Genomic DNA, 20,752 nt, shown 5'->3' with positions numbered 1-20,752 from the left:
CAAAACTATTTCTCAGTGATTTTTTTTCCAGTTTTCCCCTTGTCTTTCAAAAAGTAAGGTCTGGAGTTTGTTCTAATTGACATTGGATGCCCTCCTTACCCAAGTAGTCTTTTTGTATTAATCCAAATAGTGCATACTGGTTGGCTCATTCACTCTGGAGGATACAATTAAATTTTCACTCAACTGACACATACCCACTTCCAGCAGGAACACATCAGCAAGTCCAATTATGGTGATTCTGAATTAGAAAAGCATATTAAGTAATTCAGTGACACAACTTGGTCTGCCATTCAATTAATTAAAGACTGATTTGTCATTTCCACAGCTGTCTTTTTCAATAGTGAAAATATAGCTGAACGATAGCAAAGCTAAGATATTTGATTGTAATGTGTTCTTCAGCACTTACCGAGCCACACGAGGTTGGTCAGAGTGTTCAGTCCCTCAATTTTTTCAATTACGTTATTGTCTAACTGCAGTTTGGTCAGTGTTTTGAACTGCCACAGATTATCAATCTTCAGTATATCTTGAACAGGGAGATCAATCAGAGATTTTAGAACACAAATAATGATAAAATAAATATCTGTACAAATACTTTCTTTGAGGGCAGGACTGCTTTTCAAGATAATTCCAATTTAGAATTTATTCCAGTTGACCACTTGATGCCCATTTCTATGTTATTATTTTTCTTTCAAATATCCGGTTATTCTCAACATAATTCCAGCTTTGTCAGTCCATCAAAAGTTTGCAGCTTTCTGCAGTGTCAAAACTTCTTTGACACTTGCCCTCCTTCACCTAAATGCCTTCAGCTTTGTTAGCCTGACTATCTGAGACACTTTCCCTAAACCTCTCTTTCCACTTCTCTCATTTTCAAAATCTTTTTTTAAAAACCCACTTATTAAATCAAGCTTTTGGCTACCACCTAATTTTCTGACTACAAATCAAATTCTGCTCCTTTTTCCTCAGGCCTCCCATCTCTGAATAACTCTGAGATATATTTTTTACATTAAGTTGACTTCATAAATCTAAATTAAATTAACAGTCAAAATTATAATCACAGGCATTCAGATCAAATGAGTTATTTTTCAAATATGTATATAATATGCAAATGTTCATTCTCTGCAAATTATTTTATCAATAACACAATCTATGAACATCCTGTTTATCTAGGTCATAAAGATATTGATCTAAAGCATACTTCGGTAATCCAGTTGAAGATGTTTTACATCTTTGAATTCAATTCCTTCTAACTGGGCTATTTGCCCAGCTCTTCCTGGCGGTCCCTGTTTCTCCACTGCCTCTTCAAGCATTTCATCATCAATGACACTGGGCTCAATTGTTTTATAAAGTCGGCTCATTTTAAATGGTTGTATTTACTTAAGAGATGAAAAAAGGTATATGTTAGAAGGAATATTCATTTCATGCATTACATTATAAGGAACAGACAACAAATGTCTACTGTTGCTGCAATGATCAATAGTGGTCACAGAGAACATTCATTTTCCTTTGCAAAGAAGCAAAGCAAAAGTGTATGTTTCCCTCATATACTATCACACGTCTTAACGGATGATTAAACAACTCTACTTTCCCTCTCCATTTGCTTGACAATGGAGTCTTGCAAAATAATTGTTATTTCAATTTTTTTTAAATGATGCAGAAACTAACAGTAGTAAATTGCAAGATATTCAAATGCTTCTTGAATTTTTTTATGCGTTACTAAAAATATCCAGTAGGACTTGCCTGCCTTCAATTTCCTAGTGTTTCCTTGTGAGGGAATAGAAAAATGTGTATTTTCTGGCAGTCTTGCTGTTGAACACTTAATATATTTATTGGTTTGGTTGATAACTGCACCACATAATGCATTACTGAAACAACACAAAATTCTGCAAATGCTAGCAATCTTAAATAAAAATAGGAAATGCTGGAAATACTCAGCAAGTCAGGCAGCATTTAAACTGAGATTCCTGACTTCACACATTGTCTGATGTGAAGCTTTGTGCATGGGAAATCGTATCTCACAAACTTGATTGAGTTTTTTGATGATGTGACCGCAGAGATCGGTGCTGGAACCATTGTTCTTCATCATTTATGTACATGATTTGGATGACAATATATGGAGCACGGTTAGTAAAGTTGTGGATGACACTAAAATTGGTGGTATAAATACAGTGATGGAGGTTATTTAAGAGTACAACAGGATCTTGATCAGCTGGACCATGGGTGGAGATTGCATTTATCCAAGTTAAACTCCATCTGCTAATGTGTTACATTTTGGTAAGACAAATCAGGCAGGACTTGTACAGTTAATGGTAGGGCCCTAGAGAATGGTGTTGAACAGAGAGACCAATGGGTTCAGGTACATAGTTTCTTGAAAGTGGCATCACAGGTAGACAGGGTGGTGAAGAAGGTATTTGGCATGCTTGCCTTCATTGATCAGACGATTGAGTATAGGAGTTGGGACAGCATGTTGCAGCAGCTGTACAAGACATTGGTGAAGCTCTGCTAAAGGAAGGATATTATTAAACTGGAATGAGTGCAGAAAAGATTTTCAAAGGTGTTAGCGGGATTAGAGGGGTTCAGTTATATAGAAGAGGCTGGATAGGCTGAGACTTTTTCCCTGGAGCGTAGGAGGTTAAGGGGTCACCTTATAGAAATTTATAAAATCATGAGGGGCATTGATAAGGTGAATAGCAAAGGTATTTTTCCTAGGGCAGGGGAATTCAAAACTAAAGGCCATAGTGGTAAGGTGAGAGGGGAAAGATTTAAAAGGGATCTCAGGGGCTGCTTTCCACACACGGTGTGGTGTGTATATCGAATGAACTGCTAAAGGAAATGGTTGATGCAGGTAAAGTGACAACATTTAAAAGACATTTCAACTGGCATATGAATAGGAAAAGATTTAGAAGGATATGGGCCACATGCAGGCAAATGCGACTAGAATAATTTGGGAAAGCTGGTTGGCATGGACGAATTGGACTGAAGGGTCTGTTTTGATGTTGTATGACTCTATGACTATTTTCTGATGCTATTAACATGGAAGTGAGCTCTACTGAGAGGGTTGAAAAGTAAAAACAACAATGAAATTTTGTGATTTGTGGTATTACTGTATAAGTCAGATTCCAGTGTGAAACCTGCTTTTTGTTCATCATTGTGGTCAATGATCATGTTAACAAGGCTATCAAAGTACTTTTAACAAATGAACAAGGTTTTTTTTTAGATTAGATTAGATTAGATTAGATTACTTACAGTCTGGAAACAGGCCCTTCGGCCCAACAAGTCCACACCGCCCCGCCGAAGCGCAACCCACCCATACACCTACATCTACCCCTTACCTAACACTACGGGCAATTTAGCATGGCCAATTCACCTGACCTGCACATCTTTGGACTGTGGGAGGAAACCGGAGCACCCGGAGGAAACCCACGCAGACACGGGGAGAATGTGCAAACTCCATGCAGTCAGTCGCCTGAGGCGGGAATTGAACCCGGGTCTCTGGCGCTGTGAGGCAACAGTGCTAACCACTGTGCCATCATGCCGCCCACAAAAGGAGCAAAGCAGTAACCACTGCACTACTAACACTTGCTAATATTTGCCTTATTACAAATATCAAAGATAGACATTCAATCCTACTTCCCTCAATGGCAACCTTACAGATATAAAATCTTTAATGAAGATCACACTGTCTCCATATTAATGTTCATTTTTCAGTTGTCATGACTATAGTTCATTCTGAAGTTTTCTGTTTACTTACTTCTAAACCACTCAGGATTTATTTTCTTCTGCCCCATTTATTTTGAGAGTGCTAAACAACACTGCTGATGCTAGAGGCCTTTCTCTTGAATGACTTGCTTGTCTTTGAAATAAACTTTCAGTTTGCCCTACGAAATGAATTTGTTTCTGTCTCTTGTGTCGCAGGGCACTTTGTGCTCAGCAATAGCCCCTTATTTTTCTCTCTTCTACCCTTGTTTCTCATGCACAAATCTATTTACATAGAACATAGCACAGTACAGGCTCTTCGGCCCTTGATGTTGTGCCGACCTTTCTTCCTACTCTAAGATCAAACTAACCTACATACCCTTCATTGTACTATCTTTCACGTGCCTATCCAAGAGTTGCTTAAATGTCCCTAAGGTATCTGACTCTCCTACCACTGCTGGCAGTGCATTCCACGCCATTTCACATAGGACAGTCCATCTTCCGTAGTTACACTGGTACCACTCCCCACCTCTTCCTCCGCTACAGTGATGACTGCCACCTCATGCTCCTACAAGGAGGTTGAGGAGTTCATCAACTTCACCAACACATTCCACCCCAACCTTAAATTCACCTGAACCATCTCTGACAACTCCCTCCCCTTCCTGGATCTCTCCATCTCCATCAATGACGACAGACTGAACACTGACATTTTTTTACAAACCCACCGACTCCCACAGTACCTGGATTACACCTCTTCCCACCCTACCTCCTGCAAAAATGCTATACTGTATTCCCCATTCCTCTGCCTCCGCCGTATCTGCTCCAAGGAGGACCAGTTCCATCTCAGAACACACCAGATGGCCTCCTTCTTTAAAGAACGTAATTTCCCTTCCCACACGGTCAATGATGCCCTCTAACACATCTCATCCACGTCCTGCATCTCCGCCCTCAAACCCCACCCCTCCAACCACAACAAGAACAGAACCCCCTGGGTCCTCACCTTCCACCCTACCAACCTCCGCATAAAGCACATCATCTGCTGACATTTCCGCCACCTCCAGAGATATATTTCCCTCCCCACCCCTTTCCGCTTTCTGCAAAGACCGTTCCCTCCATGACTACCTGGTCAGATCCATGTATCCTAACAACCCACCCTCCCTCCTGGCACCTTCCCCTGCCACCACAGGAATTGCAAAACCTGCGCCCACCTGGACAAGGACAGTATTACAGTTGCAGATTTGCCGCGAGGTGTGAGGGAGGAGCGAAGGACTTCTGGGAAGGTGAGTCGAACTGTTTAAAAACCTTACTTCAGGCATCGGGGCCTCCATTTGCCGAGAGGTGCGAGGGAGGAGCGAAGGAGCGAAGTCAGAAATTTGTGTGGTTGCGTTACCCGAAATACTCCTTGGGTAGTGTCTCACACCCATCCTGTGCACCAGATTGGTAAGGTAACGAGTTTATTTTTTATTGCTTATTTTTCAACAGTCTCTTGGGGAATTTAGAATAGTGGGAATGAAGGTTAGGGCAGTTGAATGTTCCTCCTGCAGAATGTGGGAGGTAAGGGTCACCACTATATCTGCGGGAAGTGCACCCAAACCACGTTAGGGAACTGGAGCTAGAGCTGGGTGAACTTCGGATCATTCGGGAGGCAGAGAGGGTTATTGAGAGGAGTTACAGGGAGGTAGTCACTCCTCAGGTACAAGAAAAAGGCAGACGGGTTACAGTCAAGGGATGGAAAGGGAACTGGCAGGCAGTGCAAGGACCCCCTGTGGCTATTCCCCTCAACAATAAGTATACCGTTTTGGATTCTGTTGGGGGGGGACGAATTACCAGGGGAAAGCAGTGGGGCACAGGGCTCTGGCACAGAGTCTGTCTGTGCTGCTCAGAAGGGAAGGGGGAAGAGGAGCAGAGCAGCACATTGGGGACTCCATAGTTAGGAGGTTCTGTGGGGACGAGAGAGACTCACGGTTGGTGTATTGCCTCCCAGGTGCCAGGGTTCATGATTTCTCTGATTGTGTTTTTGAGATCCTTAAGGGGGTGGGGGAGCAGCCCCAAGTCGTGGTCCACCTAGCCACCGACGTAGATAGGAAGAGAAATGGGGATTTAAGGCAGAAATTCAGGGAGCTAGGATGGAAGCTTAGAGCTAGGATGAACAGAGTTGTTGTCTCTGGTTTGTTGCCTGTGCCACGTGCTAGTGAGGCGAGGAATAGGGAGAGAGAGGAGTTGAACATGTGGCGACAGGGATGGTGCAGGAGGGAGGGTTTTGGATTCTTGGATAATTGGGGCTCTTTCTGGGATAGGTAAGACCTCTACAAACAGGATGGTCTTCATCTGAACCAAAGGGGTACCAATATCCTGGGGAGGAATTTCACTAAGGATATTGGGGTGGGTTTAAACTAATCCAGCAGGGGGATGGGAACCAAAATTGTAGTTTGAGTATAGAAAACGTTGAGAGTAGGGAGGTCCGAAATCAAGTTTCAGGGACACAAGATGGCACCGGCAAGCAAGAAGTTGGATTGAAGTGTGTCTACTTCAATGCCAGGAGCATCCAGAATAAGGTGGGTGAACTTGCAGCATGGGTTGATACCTGGGACTTCGATGTTGTGGCCATTTCGGAGACATGGATAGAGCAGGGAGAGGAATGGTTGTTGCAGGTTCCAGGATTTAGATATTTCAGTAAGAATAGAGAAGATGGTAAAAGAGGGGGAGGTGTGGCATTGTTGGTCAAGGACAGTATTACAGTTGCAGAAAGGATGTTTGGGGCCTCGTCAACTGAGGTAGTATGGGCTGAAGTTAGAAACAGGAAAGGAGAGGTCACCCTGTTGGGAGTTTTCTATAGGCCTCCGAATAATTTCAGAGATGTAGAGGAAAGGATAGCAAAGATGATTCTCGATAGGAGTGAGAGAGACAGGGTAGTTGTCATGGGGTACTTCAACTTTCCAAATATTGACTGGGAACACTATAGTACGAGTACGATAGATGGGTCAGTTTTTGTCCAGCGTGTGCAGGAGGGCTTCCTGTAGACAGGCCAACAAGGGGCGAACAAGGGGCGAAGCCATATTAGATTTGGTACTGGGTAATGAGCCCGACCAGGTGTTAGACTTGGAAGTAGGTGAGCACTTTGATGATAGCAATCACAATTCTGTTATGTTTAGTTTAGTGATAGAAAGGGATAGGTGTATACCACTGGGCAAGAGTTACAGCTGGGGGAAAGGCAATTACGATGCGATTAGGCAAGATTTAGGAAGCATAGGATGGGGAAGGAAACTTCATGGGGATGGGCACATTAGAAATGTGGAGCTTATTCAAGGAAAAGCTCCTGTGTGTCCTAGATAAGTATGTACCTGTCAGGCAGGGAGGAAGCTGTATAGCGCGGGAGGCGTGGTTTACGAAGGAAGTGGAATCTCTGGTCAAGAGGAAGAAGGCAGCTTATTTAGGATGAGATGTGAAGGCTCAGTTGCAAGATAGCAAGGAAAGACCTAAAGAGAGAGCTCAGAAGAGCCAGGAGGAGACATGAGAAGTTGTTGGCGGATAGGATCAGGGTAAACCCCAAGACTTTCTACAGGTATTTAAGGAATAAAAGAATGACGAGAGTAAGATTAGGGCCAATCAACGATAGTAGTGGGAAGTTATGTGTGGAGTCAGAGGAGATAGGGGAAGCATTAAATGAATATTTTTCAACAGTATTCACTCTCGAAAATGACAATGTTGTCGAGGAGAATACTGAGATACAGGCTACTAGATTAAGTGGGATTGAGGTTCACAAGGAAGAGGTGAAAATAGATAAATCCCCTGGGCCTCATGGGATTTATCCTAGAATCCTCTGGGAAGCCAGGGAGGAGATTGCCAAGCCTTTGGCATTGATCTTTAAATCATCATTGTCTACAGGAATAGTGCCAGAAGACTGGAGGATAGCAAATGTGGTTCCCCTGTTCAAGAAGGGGAGTAGACACATCCCTGGGTAATTTTAGACCAATGAGCCTTAAATCAATTGTTGGTAAAGTGTTGGAAAAGGTTATAAGAGATATGATTTATAATCATCTAGAAAAGAATAATTTGATTAGGGATAGTCAGCACGGTTTTGTGAAGGGTAGGTTGTGCTTCACAAACCTTATTGAGTTCTTTGAGAAGGTGACCAAACAGGTAGATGAGAGTAAACCAGTTGATGTGGTGTATATGGATTTCAGCAAGGCGTTCAATAAGGTTCCCCACAGTAGGCTATTGTACAAAATGTGGAGGAATGGGATTGTGGGAGATATAGCAGTTTGGATCAGTAATTGGCTTGCTGAAAGAAGACAGAGGGTGGTGGTTGATGGGAAATGTTCATCCTGGAGTCCAGTTACTAGTGGTGTACCGCAAGGGTCGGTGTTGAGTCCACTGCTGTTCGGCATTTTTATAAACGACCTGGATGAGGGCGTAGAAGGGTGGGTTAGTAAATTTGCAGACGACACTAAGGTCGGTGGAGTTGTGGATAGTGACGAAGGATGTTGTAGGTACGGAGAGACATAGACAAGCTGCAGAGCTGGGCTGAGGGGTGGCAAATTGAGTTTAATGCGGACAAGTGTGAGGTGATTCACTTTGGTCAGAGTAACCGGAATGCAAAGTACTGGGCTAATGGTAAGATTCTTGGTAGTGTAGATGAGCAGAGAGATCTCGGTGTCCATGTTCACAGATCCTTGAAAGTTGCCACCCAGGTTGACAGCGTTGTTAAGAAGGCATACAGTGTTTTAGCTTTTATTAATAGAGGGATCGAGTTCCGGGACCATGAGGTTATGCTGCAGCTGTACAAAACTCTGGTGCGGCCGCGTTAGGAGTATTGTGTACAGTTCTGGTCACCGCATTATAAGAAGGATGTGGAAGCTTTGGAAGGGTTCAGAGGAGATTTACTAGGATGTTGCCTGGTATGGAGGGAAGGTCTTACGAGGAAAGGCTGAGGGACTTGAGGCTGTTTTTGCTGGAGAGAAAAAGGTTGAAAGGTGATTTAATAGAGACATATAAGATAATCAGAGGGTTAGATAAGGTGGACAAGGAGAGCCTTTTTCCAAGTATGGTGACAGCCAGCACGAGGGGGCATAACTTTAAATTGAGGGGTGATAGACATAGGACAAATGTCAGAGGTAGTTTCTTTACTCAGAGTAGTAAGGGTATGGAATGCTTTGCCTGCAATAGTAGTAGATTCACCAACTTTAAGTACATTTAAGTCGTCATTGGACATGCATATGGACATACATGGAATAGTGTAGGTTATATGACCTTCAGATTGGTATGACAGGTCAGCGCAACATCAAGGGCCGAAGGGCCTGTACTGTGCTGTAATGTTCTATGTACTTATGTACCTCCCCCCTCACCTCCATCCAAGGCCCCAAAGGAGCCTTCCACATCCATCAAAGTTTCACCTGCAAATCCATCAATGTCATTTATTGTATCCGTTGCTCCCGATGTGGTCCCTTTTACATTGGGGAGACTGGACGCCTTCTTGCAGAGTGCTTTAGGGAAGATCTCTGGGACACCCGCACCAATCAACCCCACCACTCCGTGGCCCAACATTTCAACTCCCCCTCCCATTCTGCAAAGGACATGCAGGTCCTGGGCCTCTTCCACCGCCACTCCCTCACCACCCGATTCCTGGAGGAAGAACACCTCATCTTCCGCCTCGGAACACTTCAACCCCATGGCATCAATGGGACTTCACCACTTTCCTCATTTCCCCTTGCCCCATCTTACCCCAGTTCCAACCTGCCAGCTCAGCACCATCCTCATGACCTGTCCCACCTGCCAATCTTCCTTCCCATCTATCCCCTCCACCCTCCTCTCTGACCTATCACCTTCATCCCCACCTCCATTTACGTATTGTACTCTTAACTACCTTCACCCCAGCCCCACCTCTCTCCCATTTATCTCTCCACACCAGAGGCTCCCTGACTCATTCCTGAAGAAGGACTTATGCCCGAACCGTCGATTCTCCTGTTCCTTGGATGCTGCCTGACCTGCTGCGCTTAAAATTATGCCCCCTCATGATAGCCATTTCCAACCTGGGAAAAAGATCTCTGACCATTCACTCCATCTTTGCCTCTCATCATCTTGTACACCCTCTATCAAGTCACCTCTCTTCCTTCTTCACTGCAATGAGAAAAGCTCTAGCTGCCTCAATCTTTCTTCATAAGACATGCCCTCTAGTCCAGGCAGCAGCCTGGAAAATCTCCTCTGCACTCTCTCTAAAGCTTCCACATCCTTCCCATAATGAGGTGACCAAGACTGAATATAATATTCCAAGTGTGGTCTTTGGAGCTGCAGCATAACCTCGCAGCTCTTAAATTCAATCCCCCGCTAATGAAAGCCAACACACCATATGCCCTTCTTAACAACCCTACCAACTTGGTTGGCAACTTTGAGGGATCGATGGACGTGGACCCAAGATCACTCTGTCCCTCCACACTGCCAAGAATCCTGCCTTTAACTCTGTATTCTGCATTCAACTTCGAGCTTCCAAAATGAATTACTTCACACTTTTCCAGGTTGAATTCCACCTGCCACTTATCAGCCCAGTCCTGCATCCTGTCAATGTTCCGTGGCAAACTACAACAGTCCTCCACATTATTCACCACTCCACCAACCTTTGTGTTATCAGCAAACTTATAAACCCACCCTTCCACTTCCTCATTCAAGTCAATTATAAAAATCACAAAGAGCAGCGGTCCCATAACCAATCTCTGCAGACCACCACTGGTCACCATCTCCAGGTTGAATATTTTCCATCTACTACCATCCCCTGTCTTCTATGGGCCAGCCAATTCTGCATCACGACAGCCAGATTTCCCTGTATCCCGTGCTTCCTTAATTCTAAATGAGCCTACCATGATGAACCTTATTAAATGCCTTGCTAAAATCCATGCACACCACATTCACTGCTCTACCTTCATCGATGTGTGTGGTCACATCCTCAAAGAATTCAATAACATTGGTGAGACATGACCTGCCCCTCACAAAGCCACGTTATCTCTAATCAACCTATGGTTTCCAACTAATCATAAATCCTGTTTTTCTAAATCTTGCCCATCACAGATGTAAGACATCTGTAGTTCCCAGGATTATCCCTATTCCCTTTCTTAAAAAGGGAATAACATTTGCCACCCTCCAATCATCTGGTACTTCTCCAGTGGACAGTGAGGATTCAAAGATCATTGCCATATGCACAGCAATCTCTTCCCTTGTTTCCTGTAGTAATGGGTATATCCCATCTGGCCCAGGGGATTTATCTGTCCTTATTTTCAGCACATCATCCTTCTTAACATCAACCTGTTCAAGCATATCAGTCTGTTTCACGCTGTCCTTGCAAATGTCAAGGTTCCTCTCAATAATGAATATTAAGCAAAGTATTCATTCAGGACCTCTCCTACCTCCTTTGACTCCAGGCAAAAGTTTACTCAACTAACACTGATCGGCCTTACCCTCGCTCTGGCCATCGTCTTGTTCCTGACGTAAGTGTAGGGTGCCTTATGGTTTTCCTTAATCCTACCTGCTAAAGCTTTTTCATACCCCCTTCTAGCTCTCCGAAGTCCATTCTTCAGTTCCTTCCTTGTAACCCTCTAGAGCCATGTCTGATCCTTGCCTCCTCAACCTTAAGTAAGTTTCCTTCTTCCTCTTGACTAGATGTTCCACATGCCTTGTCACCAATGGTTCTTTCAACCTACCATCCTTTCCTTGCTTCAGTGGGACAAACCTATCAGCAAGTGCTTAAACAATCTCCACATTTTTGTCGTGCATTTCCCTGACAACATCTGCTCTCAATTTAGGTGCTCCAGTTCCTGCTTAATAATATTGTAATTCCCCCTCCCCCAATTAAATACTGTCCAATACAGTCTACTCTCCTATCCCTCTCCATGAGTATAGTAAAGGTCAGGGAGTTGTGATCACTATCACCTAAATGCTCTCCCAACGAGAGATGGGACACCTGGCCTGGTTTGTTGTCAAGCACCAAATCCAATATGGCCTCCCCTCCAGCCAACCTATCTACGTAGTCCAATATGGCCTCCCCTTGAGTCAACATATCTACTGGAAGGTATATTCAATCCTGAAGATAAATTCAATCTATTTTGAATTAAAACCATGTACCACCTACAGAATTTAAAAATGAAATTAAAACCACGTCCATCACTCCTTAACACACACATTATAGACATACAAACCAAATTGATGATACTGATTGCTCAAGGTAATTGAGTTATCGATGAAGTGTAGACATTAATGGCAAAAATAAGTCAGCTCTGTAGATAGCTAACTTATACAAACAAAACGCTGGAGGGATGCTGGTCAGGATAAACGAAAGTGGTCAAAGTCATGGTCTAAAATTGGGGAATTCAATGTTGGTTACTGCAAACTTTAAAGTGTCAAAACAGAAAAATGAGATGTTGTTCTGTCTGCCTGCATTGGGCTTTATCCAACACATGATCTCTGGACTCTGCCACTCTTGCTACATATGAAGTTTGAAGGAATCAATAGAAGGGATGTTTGGAGGTTTGTACGCTCCCTGTGATACCTATCTTCACCTTTGTCATTCCTGACAAGGTCTCACAATGTACTAAATAAAACAGAGTTGTGGAACCTAAATATCAGGAACAAACAAAAACAAAAAGTGCTGGAGGAACTCAGCAGATCTACCAACATCGGTGCAGAAAAAAACAGAAGTTCATGTTTCCAGTCTAGTGACCCTTATCAGACCAGGAGCTCTGGCAAAAGGTATCTGAACATAAAAACATTAGTGCTGTTATCTCTCTACAGATGCTGCCAGAGCTGCTGACTTTCTTCAGCACTTTCTGTTTTTCTCTCAAAGCCTTCCATGTTTTGGTCGCTCACAGGCCAGGGCTCGCAAAGTATTTCTGCTGTGGTGCTTGAAGTCTCCTATGGCAATCATTTTCTTCGTAGACTAATTGTTTCAGGAATCTAGAGTCAAGCATAGAAACTATGTAAAATAAAACAGAGAAGTATGCATACTGACATTTGGAACAAACAAAAACAAAAAGTGCTGTAGAAACTCAGCAGGTCTGGTAGCATTTCTGGAGAGAAAACAGAGTTAATGCTTCATGTTCTATGAACCATCTTCAAACTTAAAAGTAGTTAGCCGGTCCCAGTTATGAAGAAGGGTCACAGGTCCTGAAACTTTAACTCTGTTTTTTCTCCATAAATGTTGCCACACCTGTTGGCTTTCTCCAGCTATTTCTGTTTTTGTTTGTTCTAGGAACTGTCTACATATTACCCTTGGAGAAGAAATTCCACCTCAACTCTCTCTTAAATGGGTGACCCCTTATTTTGCACTTCTGAAGGTGGAGGTTTGAGTGAATGTAGACCAATTAGGCCAAACAGCCTTTTTGAGATGCAGATTCAGTATAATCAAATACATTGGCACTTTGAAGAGTCCACATTCCATTTGAAGTACTTTAGGCTTGTATTAAGTACTGTTGGTTTCGAAATGTATAGTTTCATCAGAGGAAGTGATGGAGGTGAGTACAATTGCATGATTTAAAGGGCATCTGCAAGGGATGTTCCGAGGAAAAGTTTAGAGGGATAAGGGCCAAATGCTAGCAAATGGGAGTAGATCAGAACAGGATTTCTGATCGGTACGGACCAGTTGGACCGAAGGGTCGAGAGTGTAGTGCTGGAAAAGCACAAGAGGTCAGGCACCTTCCGAGTAGGAGAATCGACATTTCGGACATAAGCCCTTTACAGAAGGGTCTGTTTCCATGCTGTATGATTCCATGTCCGATCCGCTGAGTTGCTTTTGAGTGATCATACATCCACCACTGGACTTACAAGTTGAAAATCTACTCAAAGTAGACATATTGACTATTTAAGTCTGTATTGGGTAGAAACACTACTTACCCTGTTAGTAATTTTAACGTTGACCTGTATATAATCAGCCACTTCTGTTTACTCTTTCAATAAGGTGTCGCTGAGCCGAGCTTCTCTCGGTTGCTAGGATAAACATCACGTGACCTAGGCCGCCACCCTCTTCATCAGCAACATCATGAAGAAAGGATTCGTACCGGTTCAACTGCTAATATGTAGTACTACTGATAAAAGAACATTTAAAACAAAATTATTCTCGTTTTAAAATATAATTTTAAGGGTGATGGGACAGGCAAAAGAATCATCCAAAAACGAAAGCGAACTAACTTGATGGAACGTTTGATCGACATGGCGGTTGACCAATAAGTGTATGAGATAAGGCGGTGAAGGCGGGGATGTGCGGGCCTCTGACCAATCAGTAAGAGAGAGGAACGGGCATCTACTCGCGCTATCAAGCTCGGTTGAAGCGAAGTTGACGTCACCCATATCCATTGGATGCTTGTGGAGGAAGCGTCAAGATGGAGTTCTTCATTGGTAACCCATACAGTACTCCTGTCGGGCAATGTATAGGTGAAGATCTCACTTTACAGTCAATCTTAAGATGTGTTCTAGTTGTTTTGTGACTGTTTACTCTGTTTCTTAAGTATCGTAAATATTTGTCTCGTTTTGAAGTTAATCTCTTCAGAATGTCGTGTCATTTTTTTGGCATTGAGTATGCTTCTGGATTTTTTTTCATTTTTAAAAATTGCCACGAGGAAAGCGATTATTTAAGTTTTTATAAAACTGTTATGTGAATCTTTTTCAAGGTGGCGCATGGCTTAAAAGTGGAGGTTTCCGCCCCCCCCCAAATGTTTGTTTACATGTTTGCAATGTCATTGGAAAGCGGTACGGTCCAAGGTGGTTTATGTATCTTTATTTTACACACGGGTGTATAAAGTTCTTTAGCTTATACGTTGGAATTTAAAATAGACAGGCAGGAGGCTGGAATTTAGCAGTCAAATTGCCCTGTCCGCCTTGAGTCCTGCCTGATAAAACTTGCGCCTGATACCAGATTGAACCATTTGTGTTAATGTATTCCTTTCGTTGTTTTGATTTTATTTTTCCAATAGTATCCGCTTTGTGGCAAACAAAATAAGATGTAGTTTTACCAATTGAATGCAGTCGTTTATCTAAGATTTAGAACTGCAATTTATTTGTTCGCAATCTTGTTGCAAAATGTCGAATGATACATGCGTGTAAGACCCTACTCTTCACGCTGATCTGTTTTGGCTGATTGCTCAAAAGTACTAGCAACTTGCTAAGTGAGCTTTAATGAACATGGAGAATGTACCAATGCAGATTCATTGTAGCTATTTTCCCCTCCAAAATCGAATAATCTGTTAAAGCAAACAAAAATAATTTGTCTTTGTGGTTAGTAGATAACTGATCTAAATGAAAACTTAGGTGTTGTGTAAGTTAAAGGAAATATTTTGATCTTGATGGAATTTTTTTAGATGCAGCCTTTATCTAAACTTAAGGATTTGTAAACCTTGCTATTTGTTTGGGGCTTGGTAAGATTCCTAAAAATGAAGTCAACTTTTTCTTTTAGCTTGGCTTTTCTCTTTGATAAACCTATGCTGTGTATCAAACCTAAATGAAATTTAAGCCTGCCAATTTGCTGAAAGATAACTCAGCGAATATCCAAAATAAACCTAAAAGCATGTAATTTCAACCAAAAGTTTTCTTTACTGTGCAGTGGACTTTTGATCTAGTTTAAATATGTTGTAAGAAAATTACACTTTGAATTTATTCCCAAGCTTTATATATTGTGCTTGAAATTAAAAAGCTTTCTTCTGCTTAAAGTGCATTTAGTATTTACCATTAAACTGGCAATCCACTTGATAGACAACAAAATTGTTGCTGTGAGAAATGGAAAATCCCAGTGGTGGAGATTGCAGAAGAATTGATCATTAAAAATTGAACTTGATTTTTCACAGCAGTGCATAAGCTTGCTATGCAATATTTGATCATTGATTCCTCAAGGCAGGGGAAGAAAGACATTTGTTTTGTGTTAAGTTTGATATAGCAACTGGATATCAGAAAGAACTCTGTGATATTTGAGGCTGATACATACAAAAAGCTTACTGGGAAAAAAAAACATTCTGAAACTAATGGAAGTGATGAAGCAAAATTTGATTTAGTATCCAATATAGACTTGCACACACTTCTACTTGACATCTCAATCATGCATGTTGCATGAAGAATTTGATCATTTGTGAAGACAACAAAAAAGTTAACATAGCTTCTTTAGTTGTTCCCAGAAAATGAGTTATTGATTAGCTTTTGTAATATAGGAAATACAGAAACTAATCCATCCATAGTAAGGCTATATGAAACAACGATGTAGTGATTGCCCGATAATATTTTAGTGAAATTGGTTGAGCTGTAAAATTGACTTGGACACTAGGGTTTCTACACCTGCTCTTCAAAAATAATGGCATCAAATAATTGAAAACCACTTCAGAGGACAGAGTCAGATTACTGTATCAACCAAAAATGCAATCAAATACTCTAGGTTTTGTTTTGTCAAGTGGGATTTGAATCTATGACCTTCTGACTCCAGAAGTGAAATTGTTAACATCAAGCTGCTGATGTCCAAGTTTTCAGTCCATTTCTAAGTTAAGTGTAGCTACCTATAAATAACCATTCATTAATTTCATTAGTACTTTAAACTAAATGATGTGAAACTGTTGTGATATAAAGAGGTGGGGTTTTCTGGCTTCTTTATGATCACACTATCCTGATGCCAAATATTGGTATTGTTGGTAATGACTGAAACTACTTTAATTGGATGCAGAGAGCCTAGGATTTTCCCACTTGCTGCTTTTATATCTCTTTTGGTCCTTTGACATCTGAATTGTATATAATTCCCATGGATGACTGTAGTTTTAAAAGTCAGGTTATGATTGGTGCTGTAGCATTATGCAACGCAGTTCATCTGATGAGTTTGTAGTAAGAGATCCGTCATTCTAATTAGTGAAAGTGACAGCTGAAATTCAGTTTTATTTAAAGTTTTGTTGGAAGATGATTTCACATTGGTGTCATCTTCTCTGGTCATCTACCTTTTTAGATTTTATGGATTTTTAAAAAAAAACTTGAAACAGTGTCATGGCTGTTACGCTGCAGGTTTGACAACTTTTCTGTTGCGGGCATGAGAGCTGTTAGCTGCTGCCGGAGTTGACTATGGTTTCGATACTTGAAAAAAAAATCCATCACTTGTGATATTCACTACTACAGAACTTGTTAATTAGTATTCTGCGCTGTGTTTCCAATGTAGTATACCACTAACAAACTTTGAATCACCTACCTTGTAATCCTTTCTGAATTACTTGTTAATCTAGACTGTGTGTCTTTCTCTCTCTTTCTCTCTCTCTCTGACCAGGATGATAACTGGGCAGATCATAAGGCTGTCACAATTGTATAGAGCTTTCTGTTCTCAAGGTTACATGCAATCATCCTGACCACCTAGTTATGCATTGCAATTTGTTGCAAACAGTAATTCATGTGCCAGAAATTCTTTACGTTGGCACTAATTACTCAGTCCGGTAAATCTACCCACTAGTTTTACATGAAAAACAGCAGTGTACTAATTTAGCTACACATGGGCTCAACTATGAGTTTACATGGTTGTGTCTGACATAGAGCAGATGTTGGCTCATTTCTTTTGAATTTTACTTAACAATTTTAGTGTAAGCTAAAATCGTCAAAACTTTGGAAACTTTCATTTTTTTCCAAGAAAGCGCTTTGAATCTTTAAATGCCACTTATTTCAAAGTAACACAGTAATTTGATTTAATATCTTTGTTACGCATTGCCAGAATGTAGGTATGTTCGAGTGGTTGCATGCTGCTCTTGCAATTTTATATTTTATTCCTAGATTGAAATTGGGGCTGCATTGGCAATAACAATAGGCTAATGACTTGCTTCTCTTATGAAGGGCTTTTGCCCGAAACATCAATTTTTTTTTTCCCTGCTTCTTGGATGCTGCCTAACCTGCTGTGCTTTTCCAGCACCACTCTAATCTCTAGCATCTGCAGTACTCACTTCCGCCTAATGTGTTGTTTTGATGAGTTATTTGATAATAGAAATTCCACGGAGTGGCAAGTTTCATTACAGGATTTGCAGTGGTGCAAAACATGGGCACCACAAGCATTCTTTATACAGTTTTTGTTCATTCCCCATCATGGCTCTTGTATCATATCAAAGTTAATGTAAAATTGTGAATGGGAGTACCCTAGTTCATCACTTGCACAGCAGTAAATCATGTAATGAAACTTGCCACTCCGTGGAATTTCTATTATCAAATAACTCATCAAAACAACGCATTAGGCGGAAGTGAGTACTGCAGATGCTAGAGATTAGAGTGGTGCTGGAAAAGCACAGCAGGTTAGGCAGCATCCAAGAAGCAGGGAAAAAAAAATTGATGTTTCGGGCAAAAGCCCTTCATAAGAGAAGCAAGTCATTAGCCTATTGTTATTGCCAATGCAGCCCCAATTTCAATCTAGGAATAAAATATAAAATTGCAAGAGCAGCATGCAACCACTCGAACATACCTACATTCTGGCAATGCGTAACAAAGATATTAAATCAAATTACTGTGTTACTTTGAAATAAGTGGCATTTAAAGATTCAAAGCGCTTTCTTGGAAAAAAATGAAACAAGATCCTTTCACGCTGCATGTAGATCTAATTGTTTAGGTACAACGATTTGACCTGAGGACCCTAACAAAATATGTAGTGGCAAAACACTTCTGATTTTGTGTAATTATGCAATGTGATGCCAGGCTGTATGGACCACAAGATCCTTTGATAATTTAATTGATTTATAGCAGTTGGAGTGTGAAAGATTGTGTTCATCTCCCTGAGATAGAGAGAAGAGCATAAGCAGATTTGCTTCACTTTTGTTGGGTGTCTAGCCAGAACTATTACATTGAGCTCTGGTTTCCTTAGTACAGGTTAGGTGGATTGACTATGCTAAATTGCCCACAATGTCCAGGGATGTGCTGGGTAGAGGGATTAGAGATGGGAGCTGCAGGGTTACAGGGATAGGGTCGGGAGTGTGGGTCTAGGTGGGATGTTCTTTATAGGGTCGGTGAGGACTCGATAGGCTGAATGGCCTGCTACACTGTAGGATTCTGTATTGACTTTGTATGACGAAACAATAATTTAAGTGCATTGTTCCGACTTTAATAAAGGTAGTCATTTGGAAAATGTTTGAGTCTGATGTTGGACTAGCCAAACTATAGTTCACTCTTTCCTCTAATAAAGGAGTGACATTTGCAAACTCCCAATGGGTGAGGACCATGGAACAATCTAGGGACTTTGGAAAGTCAACCAGCTCTTCATTTATTTCTGCAGCTACCATTTTTCAAATGATAAGGTTTAGGCCAGCTGGTCGAAAGTATCTCTCAGATTTTAGCTCCTTGAGCTTCCCCAACAATTTTGTCTGATGTTAGTTATTTTAAGTTACTCACTATTTTAAGTTTTCTGGCACAAAGATAGTCAATGCTTCCAATCCTCAGGCCTACTGGTATTCTTTGCCACACAGTAGCAGATTAAAAGAAGTGGTGTATAATCATGAACTTCCTTCGAAAGTCACAGTCCTTTCTTGCTGAATTTTTGCCTCAAAATGAAATTTATTTTTGTGGAGTATATTAAATTATTTATTAAATATTTTCCACTGGATTAAGATATGGGAATAAATAGACAATGTTTAAGTTTAGAGTTCTTGTTTGGATCATGCCCGTTTCAAACTTTATATGGAATTCAATTGCATTATGACCAATTTTCCCTTGAAGTTTTTTTTACTGTGAGATTACTAATTAAACCTGCGTCTTTGCACAAAACGAAATTTAAGATCACTTTATCCCTAGTTGCTTCCACAATGTATTGCTCAAGGAGCTGTTCAGCAGCATTCCATGAACTTAACTTGAAATAACATTTGTCAGTTTGATTTATGTCTACATGAAAATTGAATTCACCCATGATTAAGACATTGCCTTTGTTTAAAGCTCCAATTATTTCTTGCTTAATTCTCCCTTGAACAGCGTAATTCGGAGATGCCGGTGTTGGACTGGGTGTACAAAGTTAAAAATCACACAACACCAGGTTATAGTCCAACAGGTTTAATTGGAAGCACACTAGCTTTCGGAGCGTCGCTCCGAAAGCTAGTGTGCTTCCAATTAAACCTGTTGGACTATAACCTGGTGTTGTGTGATTTTTAACTTTGAACAGCATAACCATTGTTATAAGACCTAATAAACTATTCCAGTACAGTTATCACACCCTTGTTATTTCTAATTTCGATTAGATTCATTTTCTGAACAAGATCCTTTCACGCTATTGTCATTGTCATCCTTACTTTGATCCTTGTGGCATTCCACTAGATAATCTTTAAATCACTTATTTGCCATCTGTATTTGCCTGAAGAAGGGCTCATGCCCGAAACATCGATTCTCCTGCTCCTTGGATGCTGCCTGACCTGCTGCGCTTTTCCAGCAACACATTTTCAGCATCTATATTAGTGACTTGGAGATGGGACAGTGAATGTTTCCAGATTTGTTTATTATACAAAAATAGGTGGGAGAGTTTGTTTTTTTTTTGATGAGGATACAGGAATCTGCAAGGGAATATAGATGGGTTGAGTGAGTGAGGGGGGGGAAAGAACCTGGCACTTGGTGTTTAATGTTGTAGAGTGTCAGATCATGCACTTTGGGAGGAATCAAAAACAATCTATATTATTATTTAAATGGAGGGACAGTGAGACATCAAAAAAATACAGCATGCAAGGATCTGGTTGATTTTGTGCTTGGAACACAGACAGCATGCAAGTCAGTATGAAAGAAAATTTAAATTTTGCCCATTTATTGATAGGCAGTTGGGAGTCTTAAAACTAGGAAGTCTTGTTATAACTGTATGTAGTGTTGATGAGGCTGTACTTGGAGTATTGTGAATGGTTTTGGTTCCTGGGTTTGAAAGACATATGATCATTGGAGGCAGTTCAAAAGAGCTTCACTAGACTAATTCCTAGGATGATGGGGTTGATTTGTCAAGAATGATGAAACAGTTTAGGCCATTATTCATTGCAGTTTAGAAGAATGAGGGGCAATCTTATGGAAAAATACATGATTTTATGGGAGCTTGACAAGAAAGCTATTTCAACTGGGGACATAATTATAAAGT

At 41.1% G+C, this 20,752-nt stretch overlaps 2 protein-coding genes across 11 annotated transcripts in view; one reads left to right on the top strand and one right to left on the bottom strand.

Annotated features, from left to right (window-relative positions):
- Positions 1–13,823, bottom strand: part of drc3 (dynein regulatory complex subunit 3) — a 59,943-nt gene extending 46,120 nt beyond the window's left edge. For 3 of the 4 annotated variants that reach the window (XM_043711786.2, XM_043711790.2, XM_043711791.2), the window contains exons 1-3: positions 13,567–13,823; positions 1,196–1,373; positions 407–523 (exon numbers count right to left, since the gene is read on the bottom strand). In XM_043711786.2, coding sequence (XP_043567721.1) covers positions 407–523; positions 1,196–1,355 — 277 coding nt within the window. In that variant the 5' untranslated portion in view covers positions 1,356–1,373; positions 13,567–13,823. The remainder of the gene's footprint in view (positions 1–406; positions 524–1,195; positions 1,374–13,566) is intronic. The other variant, XM_043711788.2, reaches the window with a different exon arrangement.
- Positions 13,824–13,965: 142 nt separating this feature from the next.
- The window catches only part of tom1l2b (target of myb1 like 2 membrane trafficking protein b), a 66,068-nt gene continuing 59,281 nt past the window's right edge, over positions 13,966–20,752 (top strand). For 6 of the 7 annotated variants that reach the window (XR_006314802.2, XR_015760553.1, XM_087997739.1 and 3 more), the window contains exon 1: positions 13,966–14,103. Coding sequence is in view for 5 of the 7 variants with exons in the window: in XM_087997739.1 (XP_087853865.1) it covers positions 14,052–14,103 (52 nt within the window). In the remaining 2 variants the exon portion in view is untranslated. The remainder of the gene's footprint in view (positions 14,104–20,752) is intronic. The other variant, XM_043711795.2, reaches the window with a different exon arrangement.

The sequence above is a fragment of the Chiloscyllium plagiosum genome, unplaced genomic scaffold, assembly GCF_037043375.1.
Source record: "Chiloscyllium plagiosum isolate Xiang-an unplaced genomic scaffold, Cpla_swu_hap1 HiC_scaffold_20, whole genome shotgun sequence".
Lineage (NCBI taxonomy): Eukaryota > Metazoa > Chordata > Chondrichthyes > Orectolobiformes > Hemiscylliidae > Chiloscyllium > Chiloscyllium plagiosum.
This window is presented reverse-complemented; position numbering and strand designations above follow the sequence as displayed.